This window comes from Letharia lupina (genome assembly GCF_014066315.1).
Source record: "Letharia lupina isolate WasteWater1 chromosome Unknown contig_7, whole genome shotgun sequence".
Taxonomy (NCBI): domain Eukaryota; kingdom Fungi; phylum Ascomycota; class Lecanoromycetes; order Lecanorales; family Parmeliaceae; genus Letharia; species Letharia lupina.
Window position 1 is genome coordinate 611,381 of NW_023502976.1, and position 16,122 is coordinate 627,502.

Genomic DNA, 16,122 nt, shown 5'->3' on the forward strand with positions numbered 1-16,122 from the left:
CCGCCACGTCCAAGTCCACGTGGAAAGGTGAGGTATAGAACAAAGGCATTGATCTGTCAGCCTTCATGAATTCGCCTTTGCAGGTTTAGGGAATCTTTGTCATCTACTATGCCACTGACTGGTACACAGTCATATTCTTTGTGATAGGTTTCGCTGGATGCGGAGCAGTAGACAGGGGAAAATTTCCCGGACATTGTGAAACAAGTCGGCTTCCTCAAGTAGATAAATAGACAAGAAAATTGGGAACTTTAGTAAGAATTACTTTGATGATTGATATCTGTCTACAGATTCTCAACAACTTATTCGGTGAGCATGTAAGATGAATGCTGCTTACTCCGTAAAGGTTTAGGTGATAAAGGACCCCCCAGACGGAATAGCGCCGTCACGGTGATGATCAACTTAGCGCCAGTGTCTTGACAGAACAATTGCCCCTGCTTGCCTCTCCAAGATAAATCAAATTCCCCCCTCACCACAGTCGTCACTTCCTCTCCAGGATTTTTGCTCACTGCAACATCAAGTCCAGCATCTTGTGTTCTGCTTCGCCGTCCCTCCCAAACCTCGTGGCGGAACGCCCCTGGACCATCACGACCACGGGTCTGTGTTCCTACAATCTATATGCCAACAAACATACCTTTCACCTCGCATTGGCTTTCCCTAGGTACATTGTGCATTGGAATTCATCCTGAAAATTTCACTTAGCAGCAGTCTTTGAGAGTGCAGCACTGCAGCCGGAATACGATACACACCCCTCTACACCGTCTCACTCTACCCCGTACAGAATATCGGACAGATCTGCATTCGTTTCTACTGACACACAGACGCTACCAACTTCTTTTCTTGCACCTAAAGTCTTCGGCGAGGTATCTGGGGACCCTTCAGATCATACTCTCCCAACACACAAACAACACTTCACAGACAGGGGCCCACTTGAGAGGGCGCCAACGCTAGCAACAGCTTTCAATGGGAATTGTGTTCTATTCAGATCAAAAGGTGGCACGCTGCCGGTGACAAGAGGACTTCTTCACGATGCCGAAGAAAGAGGATCTGAGCGACTTCCGGCTAGCCTCCATGCCACGCCCACACCTGACGGCCCACCACTCAAGCTCACTACCATCGACACCCTCCCAGCATGCGCGAAAACTCTCCTTCGGTGCTCGCTCACCATCTCCTACCAAAATAGCGAAAGAGAATTCTCCTAAATCAACACACTCCGAAGATGACAATGGCGTGCGGTCGCAGAACAAGCCCCCCTCAATTGCGGGGTGCAGATATGAGACTGGCATGGCATTTTCGAGGAGGCGGATACCTTATTCAATAGGTGGAGATCAATTAGAAAGAGCAAAGACGATGCCAAAGAAATTTTTGAATCCTGCCGACGAGGGAAAGCTGAGTGGAGATATGAGAGAGCTATATGACCGGATACTTCCGACAAGAGAGAGCGACGAGAGGAGAGCAAGATTTGTGCGGAAGCTAGAACGTATATTGAATCAGCAATGGCCGGGCAACGACATCACGGTGCACGTCTTTGGGTCTTCTGGAAATATGCTGTGTACCAACGACTCAGACGGTGAGCTTGAAAGTAGTTCAGGAATGGATATACTGGCTTGGAACTGACAAGGACTAGTGGACATATGCATTACGACACCTTTGAAAATCTTGGAACGAGTGTGCTTGCTAGCCAACGCACTTGCAGACCGTATGGAGTCTGCAGTCATTTCATGTTGCGATCATACTGACTCTCATGCAGATGGGATGGAACGAGTTGTCTGCGTGCCACATGCGAAAGTGCCTATAGTAAAGTTCTGGGATCCCGAATTGCAACTTGCTTGCGATATGAACGTCAACAACACCCTGGCTTTGGAGAATACACGGATGATCAAGACCTACGTGGAGATTGATGAGCGTGTGCGGCCTCTCGCCATGATTGTCAAGCAGTGGACAAAACGCCGAATACTCAACGATGCTGGTACGTGGTCTCAGCCCCCAACCTACCTCTGATCTATCTTTGCTGAGACGTCAAAATAGCCCTAGGTGGTACCCTCAGCTCTTATACCTGGATATGTCTAATCTTAAACTTCCTACAAACACGAAATCCTCCCGTCCTACCTTCCCTCCACAAAAAACCCCACGAACTCCAAGCAGGTTCTGATAGCAGATGTGCTGGGTTCAACGACGACCTTGAGCGGTTTCGTGGCTTTGGCAAGCTAAATAACGAAACGCTTGGAGAACTCCTTTTCAGCTTCTTCAGATGCTACGCTTACGATCTGGATTATGAGAAATGGGTCGTCTCTGTTCGGGAGGGGCGATTGATCTCAAAAGAAGGTAAGAAGTGGCACTTAATGCAGAACAACCGCCTCTGCGTCGAAGAGCCATTCAATACCGATAGGAATCTTGGCAACACAGCAGATGATATTTCTTTTCGAGGTATTCATCTGGAACTAAGGCGGGCTTTCGACCTAGTCAAGGAGGCACAGCTTGCCGACTGTCTTGAGCAGTACGAGTTTCCAGCCGCGGAAGAGAGAATATGGGAGAAGCCCGCGCCGAAGCCGCCACCTGTGTTGTCTCGGAGCAGGAGTCAATCGCAGTCATCTACGAGGGGCAATAGGGGAGGTCATGGTATTCGAGGAGGGGGCCGCCATGGTCAGCACCACCGTTCGGGGCAGGGAGCCAGGAGAGCATCCAGCGCCGCCGCCATGAACAAGTATGTGGCTCCTCAAAGTGGGCTACAAGGGATCAGGGGTCGCGACTACTCATCTCGGGAGCACCCTCTACAAGCCCAGTACGACCAGCTTCGCCTCCATGACAGACTCTTCAACGAGTTTCAGCTCCTTCAACAACAGGAACATGAGTTACGGCTTATACAAGCTCAGAGAGAGCTTGAGGCTCAAATGGCCCAAGCTACCCACGCATCCAGGAATGGCTCGTTAATCCCACATCAAGGAGCACCAGGACAGCCCCCTCCCATGCCTAAAAACCATCAGATTCCCCTCACGGCTCCCATACGAAGCGGGCAATACTTCTACCCATTCGCATATCCACAGGTACAAGGTACATCGCAGCCAAACGTACATACACAACCTTCATCTCCTTCAATGAAGCCTGCACAACCGGACCTGAGACGCAGCCTACACCGTTCTTCGGCTGCGGAAATTGCGCATGCTGCAAACCATCGATCTCATTCGCAGCCGGCTAGACCGATTCCCGTGAACGTGGCTGCACAGAGCGCACCTCCACTTCCTCTCAATAGTGCTGCGTTCTTGCAATACCAGCAATTCCGCCAGCAACAGTTATACAATCAAATTGAGCAAGGCCGATACAGACATGTTGAGGTGCCTATGTATCAGGATCCAAGGCGTTTACCAATGGATCAACCCTTGGAAGAGGATGTGCCGAAGGAATATGTGGGGTACTGGGTGAACGACTCGCCGCCGCCGCGACTTTACAGAGATGACCCACGATTTCCAGCATATCAAGATTTACATCCTCGTGTTAGAGGTGTACCTCAAAACTTCAGCAGGCTGAGGGATACCTCGAGGTCTCCATCTCCGTCACCTGCGCTCCCATTCCGCGATCGCGCTTACAGTGTTCGATCTGCATCGTCTGCTCCCTCTGGACCCTTGCAGCCACGTATGGATAGGGTCCAAATTGCCGCGCCAGGCTCGCGTGCTTCCGGTCCGCTAATAATAAACGGCTCTGATGAGTGGAACATGTCCGATTATCCAATGATCCCAGAGGCTTCATCCCATACTACGACGATAAGTGAAGCAACGTCGGGTTCTGACGACCGCTTGTATGAGACTCCCGCCACTACTGAAATGGATACGCCAAACCACCATCATGGTGTTGATGATGGATTTGTACAGGACGACCCCAATCAGTATTTTCATGCGCGCATGACGGCTGAACCTTCCAGCACATTGGCCAAAGGTCGAGTTGGCAAAATAGATTCGATCATGCGGCGTGCCAACCCTCCATTGAACGATATCACTACCTCTTCGAATACAAATAACCGGACAGAGAAACTGAACAGATCTGCCGGTGGCCTAGGCATACAATTTGGAGAACATGAGATTAATCGTCCGTCTGTGAAGGCTGAAATGCCAATCTCGCCTGGGGCAGCGCGCGATCCTGCTGCAGCCTCAAAGCCAGACGTGATACCCAACGTACAGCCAGACTTGAAAACAGACCACTTCATTGGTCGAACTGAGAAGCTACCAATGCCTATCCCTGTTCCACTGCTATCACCTGTCCGTGAAGTACGAACCCCATCGCCATCAGCAGCATGGCGAAGACAGATTGGAGAAGCAGAATTACGACGCAGTAACGGGCGCTTCGCTGCCAAGCTAGATCTCCGTATACCCACTTATGCAGACCTCGCGCGTGCGAAACAGGAAAAGCAGAGCCTGAATGGGACATTGGGGCAGAAGCCCAACGGGACCTCGTCTTCGCAACTTGCAGAGAGCGCCAAGTCGATTCGGTCGCCTCTGAGCCCGAGGACGAAAGAGACACCGCAGCATACGCTGGAAAACGCCAAGGCGCAACCGCAAGTCAATGGATGGCAGCAGTCGGGCAAGAAGGGCAAGAAGAACAAGTCAAGGCCTAGCTCGGGCCAGATACAGATACTACCCGGTGAGGTGATGCCAGCCAACGAAGCTGAGCGAAAAGGTGGTTGATACAAGGGATTCTCCAATTATGCTTCTAGGTCCTGCATTTTTGGAGTAGGAGCAAGAGACTACGAGTGTGGATTACCATTATGCGGGGGTCACCGATGACGGGCACGCCCAGCAAAGACGAAATGAGCTTCTTCAACGAAGTCAAGCCTACAGACATCCCGGATTCAGAAGTTGAAGAAGGTCAGACGAGTGTTGTATAGGATATCTCGTTGGAGGGTCTTTTATGCATAGCGGCGTGGGGTGGGGTTTCTTTTTGTCACACATCTAACGGTTTTCGGATTGAGAAGAGCATTCATGTTTGGGCTAGCAAGCGCGTCAGTCGCGTCTTCTGTCGTCCGGTTCCGACAATGCTCCCTTGGATGGCAGTGATGCGGCACTACTTGGAGTTTGGGCCAGTGAGAAGAGGCTACAAGAGCGAAGCAGCGAGACACACAGCGTGGGGTGGATGAGGTCGCCAGCTGTCGCGTGTGTCTCAATGAATGCTTCTGGGTGCCAGGGTGCCCAGGTCTGGTTCTATAGAGAAGAGACAGAATTGAAATTGTTGAATATCTCAGCCTGAGGGCCTCGGACGCGTGGGTGAGACCTTGGTTGAAGAATTTGACTACCTTGTCGCCAAGATGAATTCAAAGATGAACTGCCGTCCAAGACGAGGACCGAAGCATGTTGCATTCGGAAGCACTACCAACATCGGCTTTTCTCCAGTCTTGATGCGTCTTCCCTAATACACAATACACTGATATTTTCGATTCTGCTTCGTGTGCCGAGCTTCACATCTGCTGTTTGATGGAGAGGGACTGCTTTCCGAGCGGCTTTAGCAAAGATGCTCGTCCATGTTTTCTTTCCTTCTTCTCCCCACATATACTCTTCCATTGCCATGCAACGCTTAGCATGTCTCTCCAGACACTCAATCTACTAATGTACTCTCGGCCTCATTGCGGGTGATGCATGCTCTTTAATGTTGTTTAGTTTGGGCCTGGGCCTTCAATTCCCCCACATCGCCAAGACGAGTGGGGTGGGGCAGAGAGTGACTACTGCAGCATTTGCATTTACATTTGCACTCGCACCCTTCTGACTTTTCCCTTTCCCTTTCGCACAGTCAATGAAAATATATTCTACCGCATTCTTACTCCAGCGACACAGTGAGCGACTTCGAGTCTTTGCGCTCACTTTCCCCCTCAAAGACTCCTTTCCGTTGCCTACCAGCTGCTTTGCTCCCACATTACAATCCCTGTCTGAGCTCGAGGCGCATAAACATGCACACCCACAATGGGAAATCCTCAGCCATTGACCAGGTCGATCCGGTCACAGGCGACACCAAAGACTTGCCCTCGAGCAGCTCTTCCCCCGTGCACGCTGCGCCTGAGGTCATCGGGATCAACGATAGAGCGCCTGACGAAAGGACTGGAGAGAATGCAGACGAGATCCAGGCGAGCCAGGGAGGCTGGTTTGCATACTTGAGGACGAGAAACTTTTATCTCGTACTTCTGCTTGGGTATAACCATTCCATACGTCCCAGTGACACCAATGGTATGAGCATCCGGAGCGCTGACAGGTGCAACAAAGACAAGTCCTCGCTCTCTGCATCACAGCAACAAACACATTCTCTTCGCTACTTGCTGCGCAACCCTTTTCCATCCCTGCGTTTCAGACATTGTGGAATTACATCCTTCTTACCCTGGTCTATGGCTCGTATACAATCTACAGGTATGGCTGGAAGGGATGGATCAAGCTCATGCTTAAGGATGGTTGGAAATACATTATTCTGGCATTTCTGGATGTCGAGGGGAATTACTTCACTGTGCTAGCTTATCGATATACGTAAGTCTCTATAGCTCTCTTCTTGCGCAAGTCGTAGAGCTAACAACCCCACGGAACAATCCTCTCCGCTCAGCTCATTAACTTCTGGGCTATCGTAATGGTCGTCCTCATCTCCTCGATATTCCTCCATGTCCGCTACCACCCCACCCAGATCATCGGCATCCTCATCTGCATCGGCGGCGTCGGCATTCTCTTCGGCAGCGACCATATCACACAAGGTTCCGGCTTCGGCGGCGTCACCGGAGGCAACCAGCTCAAAGGCGATCTGTTTGCGTTGGTGGGCGCCACTTTCTACGGCATGAGTAATGTGGCGGAGGAGTTCTTGGTCAGCAAGAGACCGCTTTACGAGGTCGTCGGCCAGCTGGGGTTCTGGGGCATGTTCATCGACGGGGCCATGACGGGCATCTTTGACCGACCGAGCTACAGACAGTCCGTCTGGAACGACGGAAAAGTCGGAGGGTACCTGACCGGGTATACGCTCTGCCTGCTCCTCTTCTATTCGGGCGCTCCGATCATGTTCCGCCTCGCGTCGGCGGCGTTCTTCAACATCAGTCTGTTGACCGGCAACTTCTGGGGCGTGGTCATCGGGGTCAAGGTCTTCCATGAACGGATACACTGGATGTACCCCATCGCGTTCGTGTGCATCATCGGCGGGTTGATCATCTACTTTGTCGGAAAGAGCATTCTGGGCGAGGCGCTGAAGCCCTGGCTCGGCAAGGATCAGGAGCGGGGTGTCAACGGGTTGGGCACCGCGAGGCGGAGGGTGGAGAGGGGGGATGAGCTTGTTGTTTGAGATTCCCATGTGGAAGGGGCGAGCCTGTGGAATGGGTCGCGCACCGCTTTGTGAGGATCTGTGGTTGGATTCAATGAGGGTTATAGGTCACGGGCCGAAGATGGCGTGGGCCGTGGATGAAGACATGATTGATGATTTGACGGCAAGTGTACGCACAATTGTTCATAGGTATGGTAAAGCCATAATCCACTATCTCTTCCAAAATTCAGCCCGTGTTCTTCCCAATCAGCCTTCGCGACTCTCAGACCATTACATCCATCCCTTACCAGCCAGTGGGTTAAGCACGCCATGAACAGCATCAACATCACCACCCCCCTCTCCCTCACACAACCAACCAATCAACCAATCTCACCTCTCTCCCAAACTCGCGGAACCCCATCCGCCAGCACCGTCACAATCTCCACTTTTCCCTAATCCCACGCCTACGCCAGATCGACCGCCCCCTTTCCCAAAAGGCCACGAAGTACCCTCTCCAAACGCACGCCATGAGTAACTCGACGGCAGCCAGCGCTCTCACTCGAACTCGCACGGTTCGAAAATCAATAGTCCAAGTTGTCATGCACAGAGGTCACCGACATCGCCGTCCCCCTCGGTACAGGTCCGTTCCCGACCTGGATACCGCAAGCATCGCTTGGGGGAAGATACCGCCGCGTGCGATCGGTGACCCGCACCGCGAAAACGGCACTCGGCGTTTTCATGCGCCAACCGCCGTGAGGGTGGACGGGGGGAGGTGGCGGGATGTGGTATCTCGCTTTGGAGTGCTACTCGTGGATGGGGGGGTGGTGTTTGGGGAGGATGTATGTGGGGGGTAGCGAGCGGATGGTTCGAGGGAGGAGTCACAGCGGTCGTGGCGTTGACTATCCTCCCCCCCAAATACTCTCTGGAGCCTTCCGAATCCATAAACGACTCGATCATCGAAGGTCGTCCCGCCGTTCCTTCTTTCTCCTCATCATCCCCGACCGCCTTCTCCGCGCCGCTATCTTCAACGCATGGCTTCAGCAGGGCGGCATCCTGCTCCCTCAGCACGAGAGAAAGTTTCGGGACTCATCCGCCTCATCGGCGTCGCGTTCGGAAGGGGGAAACGATCAACGGAAACTGCTTCGAGAGGTGGCTACCCGTCGTTTGACGCTATTTACGCATCGGGTTGTTTCGGGCTGGGCGCTGACCCGTCGTGGAATCCATGCTCGTGGGGGAGATTGTACTCGCTAAGCACATCTGCCGGCTTTAGCCAATGGAACAAGTGGAGTCGATCACGTTCTTTTCGAATGTGGTTATCCGATACTTTACTTCGCGTCCACTTCTTATGAAATCCGGACGGCTACGAACACTTCAAAACCGGCCTCACCAGGTTCAGTACACGCGAAGCACCATCTCTGACACCGTTGCAGCTCTGTTGCTTCCTATTCTCTTCACTGAGTGTGCCAGCGACATAGTTGTCAAGAGGCTCTCCTATGGTCCAGCACCACCTTGGTTGTCCATGTTGGTTTCTTTCACCTCGTCTAAGGTAATCAGCCCCACGTACAGCTGCACCAAGACCTCCCCAATTCTATCCACATTAATCGTGGTCTCATGGGCCTTGTCCTGACCATCCTGAAGGCTGATCATATCAGCCTTCCCCTGATCCCACGCATCCTTCTTAACCAAAACAAAATACCTGGCATCCCAGTCTCTCTCCCGGGCATTCTCTCTCCAAAACCGCACAATCTCCCCGACATCATCCCCTGGCGCACTTTCCCAATCTGCAAAAATAGACCCCGTCTCTGCCCTCCGGTTGCCGAGCCCCGCGTTCATCCGCTTGAGCGCCTCCGTCATCAGGTACCTCGGGTGGAATCCTCGGTCCGCGAACACGGCGAACTTTCTCCGGGGGTAGAGGGGCAGTGTCGCGTTCGACAAGGTCTCTTCCCACGGCGTATTGCCAATATTGACAGACGGCACGAAATCCCCTGCGAAGAAGATCTTCTGGCGGAGCGCATCGATCGAGCCTTTGAAATCGAGATTTACGACCAGGAGGCCTTCGGCTGCTAGATCTTGGCGATCGGCTATAACGAGGAGTGACTGGTTGAGGGATTTGGAGCGGGAGCGGTGGTGGTGGATTAATTGCGTTGGTGTTGAGCCGATGAAAGATTCGGGGATTGCGTGCCACATGTCATGGTGCTTTTCTTCTGCGCAAGTTTAGTACCATCACTGCTATTTTGGGATCATTGAGGGTGGAGGTTAGGGACTGTGAGCTGACTGCCTGTGATTCCTTTCCCTAGTCGATCTACGATGTCCACGACGTTGACATCAACGGTTCGATAAACGGCGAATCTGCCTTTGTCCATGGCTTGCGTGGTGGGTAAAAGGAAGGAGGACTGAATGGGAATATATTTGTACTTGATTTCTGGCACGAGCAACGGGATTCCAGATGCGGTGTAATGGTAGCTCAGAGATACATGTAGGCGCAACAGGTTCCTTTCCCCTTTATATCGCGAAACATCATCGGTGAGCGTAGAGTTGTTATGGTAGTGAAGCTACATCAGTGCCCAACCGAAGGCTGCTGCGCTGCACCCTCGGACACAATATGTGTAACGAAGAAAGTGGAATGGTGTGACTGGTTGGTGGTGTGGTACCTCGCCTTGGCAAAGTTGGTGTTTCAGAAAATCACCTAAAATACGTCAGTCGGTAATCTTTGTACTCTTCTCACTGAGGCTCAGAACTACGAAATAAAAAGCTCAGCAGTGAGGGGTTATGTTCTCGGAATAATAGCTCCTAAGTGTTTCGAACCAAAAAAAACATGGAGCTAGGTACGTGTGACTCTGAAACTTCAAGAATGAGGCACGCGCATGTGGCGTTTCCCTCAACGACATGTCAGGCGTGGACCAGTTCCTGTTGAAGACTAAGCATGTCGCAGTGTCTTGAACTTGGAAGCAGCTAGAGTCTAGAGTAAGGTAAGACAAGGTAGAGTTCGACACGTTTTCTTATGAGCCTCCTTCAGCCTCCTGAGGCTTCGAGCCATCTGCGAAACAGGACTACTATGCTGCTATCTATTATCTACCATGTACGAGGCCATTCATCACGCGCTTGTCTCTGCTTTCGCAAAAGTAACCCGTATAAGGTATCTCGCTTCCGCAACAGAATCCCACATGGGAAATCTAATGTTGCTGTCTCCTCGCGACGCCAACGCCTTCCTGAGAGCCTACCCAAAAAAAGAAAAGAAATTAAAGAAGAAATAAATAGATATTGTACTAGTAAGTGTGCGTCCGATCTGGGCACGGAGGCTCTTCCCATTCGTGCTCTCAATATAGCTTTATTGTCTTGGTCTGCAGAGGTTTTAATCTTAGGTTGATCAATACATACTCGTTGCACCAGACCCTAGTCCAACAGTCAAACCACTTGATCTATATTCGAACGTCTAAAGTTCCACAATGCGAGACCAGGACCGGCAGCGAATGGAGTAAGTGATGAGGAGCAGAGATTTCTGACAAGGTCGTTTGCGAGCAGAGTCTGCCATACAGTTGCCATATCGTGAAGACCACATTATGTAGCTGGATTGATCTCATGTCAAAAAAACCGAAAGACCGTCTTTTCAAGGTCTGACCCGAGCTCAGCTCAACCAGTCCCACAGCATGCTTTCGAGCCGCATACGCTACCTCGCCCGTGGGCCGACTCCTACGAACGAAAGAAAACCTGAATATGGACGGGATCCAAGTTGAAGGCCGTGCGTATTAATACATGAATCAATACGTGCCAACCCGCAAGTCTCATGCATTTGGGCTGGAAACCGGGTAATTGACAGACTGTGCCTACAACATGCATGAACAGCAAGTGCGCGGGACTCGACCGGAGGTATTTCGGAGATTTTATTCCGCCATGCTAGACATCGCATGTGCAGAGAGTCGGTCAAACTTCTAAATCTTTATTTGGCGCGAAAAATGGCAAGCGGGTCCTCATTCGAAGCTGTGCCTCCCCCATGAGGCGTGGAATCAGCTCGCAAGGGTCTTCAACAGCGAGATCGTGGGGAGCAGAGTGTAATTGTAGAGGACACAACAAACCGCTTTGCTCTTTCGAGAAGGCAATGCGAAGGTCTGACATTCGTCAAGGAACCTGGAACCACCCGGAGGTGTTTGTGAATTCATTCACCGTGTTCCTATTTCGATGTCTTCGATTGTACGCCTTCGGAAGATGTCACGAGAGGGCATTTGGGTATCCAACTACACACCATGATCCTGTTTGACCGACTCCTTGATACAGCTTACTCCCAAGCTGCCTGTTTCACGATTTCAGAGTGGCATGGTATTTGCGAACCCAACACAAGTCATCTTCAAAAGCCTATAAAGAGGGACAGGATGCAATCAAATCAGGATCTCTATCCACCCTCCCCAGTGCCCATTCCTGTACTACAATACCCCGGCACCCTCTTCCCCTCGGCTCCCAAGGATAAAGTACGACATGATTCCCCAAACTCTCTTCTTCCTGGCGGCGATAGCCAGCACCGTCCTTGCTCAAGCAGACACCCCAACCGTCGAGTTTGACTGCTCCGACACACCTGGTACTTCACCTGATCCCACAACACGCAAACCGGCATCCCCTCGCTGACTCAAGACCTAGAACTCTGCAACAACATGTGCTGGGGCGCCTACTGTACCGACGACGGGTCAGGAGCCTTCGGAACAACGCTAACTTATGACGCCCCGGACGCCGCAACCACGAACGCACGCTACAAAGAAGCTTGCCAAACCCCCAAAAACAGATGCAGTGGCAATGGGGATTTGAACTCCTGCGATGAATACCCCTTCAAGCAGACATCGGATGCGGATATCGACGCCGCCGTGAGTCGCTGCGTTACCACCAACGCGCAGTCAAGTAAGGCCCGCCCCCAATTTCCCCAAGGATCGATCGAACCAGTCTCGTCGAAGACAAACCTCCCGTAACAAGCCAAGCTGACATACCACTCCACAGTCCAAGGCGGCAAACTAAGCACCCTGTTCCAAAGTCTCGAAAAAAACGACCAGTTCATCGTCACATTTGGCAACCCCTCCGACAGCCAATACTGTTCCTACCCCCCCACCTGCACCAACACCGACGACCTCGAATGGCAGAACGGCGGGCCCGCCCCGTCCCCCGAGAAACCGCCAACCAGAAAGTGACATTACTACCTCACGGCGAGGGGCACGGAGATCATGAGCGCGGTGGAGCTGGGGATCGGGAAGCGCATCACGAGTTTCGAGGTCGATGAGGCGAAGGCGGAGGAGAATGTGAGGAGGTTGGGCAAGCGGGACCCGCGCACCGAGTACCGGACTGTGGATAATGAGGTCGTGGAGCATTTGTTTTCTGTTTGAATTTCCTGGATGCTTGGTCGGGCGGGACGCGTGGGATCGATCATTACCGTATAGATGATCTGTTCCGGAGGAAGTGTAGGGGCTGGGTGGGATAGGAAAGGGAATCCACAAAAGGGCGCGCACATGTGTTTGTTTCGCGTTGATTTTCAGCGCTGTAGGCTTTTTTTCTTCGGTATCCTGGGCTGCAAGGACCTCAATCTTTTGCGTTACTGAACACTCATGTTCTGTCCCATTAATGAACTAGTTGCATTCCGTCCAGCGCTTGGTTACCTCGACGAATTATCCGCTTAACTCATCGACCGGGCAGATCTAACGAGCTAGACGGTGTAGACAATCGAGTAATCGATCTACCCATCAACCAAGCACTCGATCAAAAAGACAGTATCATCGACGCAGTACTCCCGGGACTCACAAAAACCAGAGGCAGGTTGAAAAAAGCGAGAATCTTGCCCAAGACTCACCCTCAACCTTTTTGCACCAAAGGTGTCTCGCCGCATCCGCCACAGGCCCTTCGCTACGGTGGAAGCTCGGATGTCACGCCGTCCACCTTCTCCTCTTCACCCAGCTGTGTCGAAAAGCCGCGCCGATCGTCTGAAGAATGAATGAATGATTTATCACACACGTCTCTCCAGACAGAAACGGGTACGCATCTGGGTTTTTGCAAAATCGAGTGAAACCTCACCCCGAATCGGTAACGCAGGTGGGGATGTGATTTTACATGTAAGGCCATGTGCCTTACAGTAATTACAGTAATAATGTAAGGCAAAAACTGCGTGACAGCGTGTAAATCATGTAAAACACTTAGTAATCCTTATGTAAGCCTTCTGATTGGTCAAATCCATGGTCTTGGCAATTCTCTGCGGAGAGATTTTGCTTATCTACCTGCACCGGAGCCTACAGGCATGCTGGCTGGCGACGATGAGTCCGATATTGAGGCGGGCTAGGCATTGGAAGACGTCCTATTACGTCACACACGTACCTCAGATGTGTATAGCCTCATTTCTTGAATACGCCATGGCAGAAATCTCGCAAGAGTACCCCCAAGGCGAGTACATTATTCGGAAATGGTACCTCCCAATAGGAGGCTTTCAGGCCAAATATTAAGTACCTACTAGCGCCCTACTAGCGTGACCGTCAGGCTCATGTGTCTTACAGTAATTACACGTGTAATTACTGTAAAGTGTAATTACTGCAAAGTCAAAATCACATCACTAAATGCAGGTGAGTCGCATGAATCAATGTCTCGCATCATTGACGACGGCGAGTGCCTGCGTAGCGTAGCGTATCCGGAAGGTACCGGCGGGCTGTACGCGTGCTGTCCGGAAGTGAGGTACTTGATAGAGCGAGGACGACGATACTTTTCTTTCGCCTAGCCGGATGTCGCTCGATCTATCGGTGTCCTCGCTCTATCAAGTAGAGCAGCTCACTTCTGGCCGAAGCTCCCGTTCAGCTCCATCACCAAGGGATACTCTAGGAATGATCAGTCCTACCGTATTATTGTCGGTTTAAAGTGAGCTTGCCTCTCAACCTTGGACTCGATTCGTCATGTTGGTAAAAATACTGGAGGTGTAGGCACTGGACATACTTGTACATAATTAGGTACTCATAGTTTCAGTTAAGGTAAGGTAGGGATGACTTTTTGCCGGTAGCTCCCGTGGGAGAGTGGCAATTAGCACCACGCTAGTCTCAGGGCCAGCAGCGGGAAATCTTCGGTAATTACCTTAGTGTAGACTGATTAGGTAGAGTAGCGCCCCCTTTTGTTGCTCCGCTCCGATCTCGCACCGGTCTGCAAAAACATTCCTATATGCAGCTGCTCAAACGTCCAGATCTGAGACCCAGATATCTGTAAGCGGCCCGATGAGGGTCAGATCAGGTTCGATGGCGAGAAAGTGGTAACTACCCACCTGAGCGTTTCACCGGGGGCCAACAGCGAGCTAAGAATAGGCTTTCGCAAACATTGGAACAACATGAGGCAAATTGCTCACAGTCATCTCGTACTCTCGGGCTTAGAGTGTAAATTTTCCACAACAATATAAGATTATCGTATTATTTTATTAAGGACCACGCCCTCCAGGCCTCTTTCCTGTTTACCATCCCACAAGAGCCATCCTGCGCATCCACAAAGTCTCTCCAGTTACACCTTCCACAAACCGAAATTCTCCCTCGTTGCTCTTAAATATCTTCCTTTGGTATCTTTACTGTCCACACACTTCTCTTCTTTCATACGCTCTTTTGCTGCTTTTTCCAGGCATCTCCACACCTCTTCACGCTCTCTATCCCAGATACTCACCACCGCAAAGATGCAGTCCAAGCTTGTTATCAGTGTCGCTCTCTTCTCTGCTGTCGCCTTTGCTCAGTCCAATGACTTCAACATTGATACCGCCGAGGTACTATTTCCCTCAGCATCGTCCCAAGGCCGCCCGATAGCCTCGCTAACATTAACCCCATAGGAAACAAAAGTCATTGGTGAACTCGAAGGCTTCGTCACAACCCTCGAAGCGAATCCAACTTTCCAAGCAGACGTCGCCGCTCTCATGACAGCACTCCCCAGCAGCGTGGTCCAAGAAGCCGAACAAGACCCTGAAGCACTGATCGATCAGATTGGTTCCAGTAGCGAAGTTCCGGCCTGGGTGTCCGCTATCCCCACCCCCGTTGTTGAATCTCTAGAGACGCTCATCGCGAAGCCCATTAAGGCGGTGGTCGACGTGGAGGGATACATTGAGCAGCTAGTCGAGGAGCCCGAGGTCGCTTCTGCTGTATCCGTCCTCATGACCGCCGTCCCAACAAGCGTGCAACAGGCGTTCGAATCCAATCCTGCCGGCTTCCTTGAGAACATCGTCACCGCTACAGCACTACCTTCATGGGTCACCGACATCCCAGCACCTCTTCAAAGCGATCTCGGTTCCATAGTTAACGAGGCTCTGAGCATTATCGATAAGGACTTGGAAGGTGGCGCTAATGCTACCGGGACCGCAGGTGGCTTCATGCCTTCTTCGGGCTATGCGAAAGCCACGGGCACGGGAGGTGTGTTTGGCTACAACGGTACAAACGGTGGTCCCAGCGGAAGCCCAATCGCATACACGGGAGCTGCGGCGCCAATGAAGACGGCAGCAGCAGGGATGGCCGCGTTGATGGTTGGAGCGGGGTTTGTCTTTAATGTTTAACTTACATTTCTTGAAGGACTCGGGAAGTGGTACTGTATTGAATAATCACTCTGTAGGATAGGGGGGAGACAGGTGTTGTAACAATTGCAGATTTTGGTGGTAGATTTGATGGGCATATGTTATAGCCTGGACTGAGCAGCTACTAATCGATACACTGTCCCTAATCAAAAGCTCTAAATACATTATCGAAGATCTCTTTGTGTGGGCGCACCAGGCGGGATGTATGAGGAGAGATCTGTAGTACCCGAACAAACATGTCCTATGACAACGAGTGCTAAGAGCTTATCAACGTTGAACACTGCCCTGCTTATCAATTTCTCCGAAAGCCGAGCCCGAGCTTACCGTGACGTCCTTGA

At 51.6% G+C, this 16,122-nt stretch overlaps 5 protein-coding genes across 5 annotated transcripts; 4 read left to right on the plus strand and 1 right to left on the minus strand.

Annotated features, from left to right (window-relative positions):
- Window positions 1-1,026: 1,026 nt before the first annotated feature.
- Window positions 1,027-4,673, plus strand: HO133_009618 (uncharacterized protein; the record flags this gene model as incomplete). The annotated part of the gene is made up of 4 exons (XM_037300479.1): window positions 1,027-1,567; window positions 1,625-1,696; window positions 1,748-1,966; window positions 2,026-4,673. The coding sequence occupies 4 exons, from the start codon at window positions 1,027-1,029 to the stop codon at window positions 4,671-4,673; spliced, it is 3,480 nt and encodes a 1,159-aa protein (XP_037154327.1).
- Window positions 4,674-5,926: 1,253 nt separating this feature from the next.
- On the plus strand, window positions 5,927-7,284 carry HO133_009619 (uncharacterized protein; the record flags this gene model as incomplete). Its single annotated transcript, XM_037300480.1, is given in 4 exon segments — window positions 5,927-6,165; window positions 6,237-6,491; window positions 6,506-6,524; window positions 6,643-7,284. The coding sequence occupies 4 exon segments, from the start codon at window positions 5,927-5,929 to the stop codon at window positions 7,282-7,284; spliced, it is 1,155 nt and encodes a 384-aa protein (XP_037154328.1).
- A 1,449-nt stretch (window positions 7,285-8,733) lies between these two features.
- On the minus strand, window positions 8,734-9,605 carry HO133_009620 (uncharacterized protein; the record flags this gene model as incomplete). The annotated part of the gene is made up of 2 exons (XM_037300481.1): window positions 8,734-9,446; window positions 9,518-9,605. The coding sequence occupies 2 exons, from the start codon at window positions 9,603-9,605 to the stop codon at window positions 8,734-8,736; spliced, it is 801 nt and encodes a 266-aa protein (XP_037154329.1).
- A 2,107-nt stretch (window positions 9,606-11,712) lies between these two features.
- HO133_009621 (uncharacterized protein) lies at window positions 11,713-12,410 on the plus strand (the record flags this gene model as incomplete). Its single annotated transcript, XM_037300482.1, has 3 exons — window positions 11,713-11,812; window positions 11,872-12,126; window positions 12,223-12,410. The coding sequence occupies 3 exons, from the start codon at window positions 11,713-11,715 to the stop codon at window positions 12,408-12,410; spliced, it is 543 nt and encodes a 180-aa protein (XP_037154330.1).
- A 2,492-nt stretch (window positions 12,411-14,902) lies between these two features.
- On the plus strand, window positions 14,903-15,901 carry HO133_009622 (uncharacterized protein; the record flags this gene model as incomplete). Its single annotated transcript, XM_037300483.1, has 3 exons — window positions 14,903-14,989; window positions 15,053-15,747; window positions 15,892-15,901. The coding sequence occupies 3 exons, from the start codon at window positions 14,903-14,905 to the stop codon at window positions 15,899-15,901; spliced, it is 792 nt and encodes a 263-aa protein (XP_037154331.1).
- Between the last annotated feature and the right edge of the window lie 221 nt (window positions 15,902-16,122).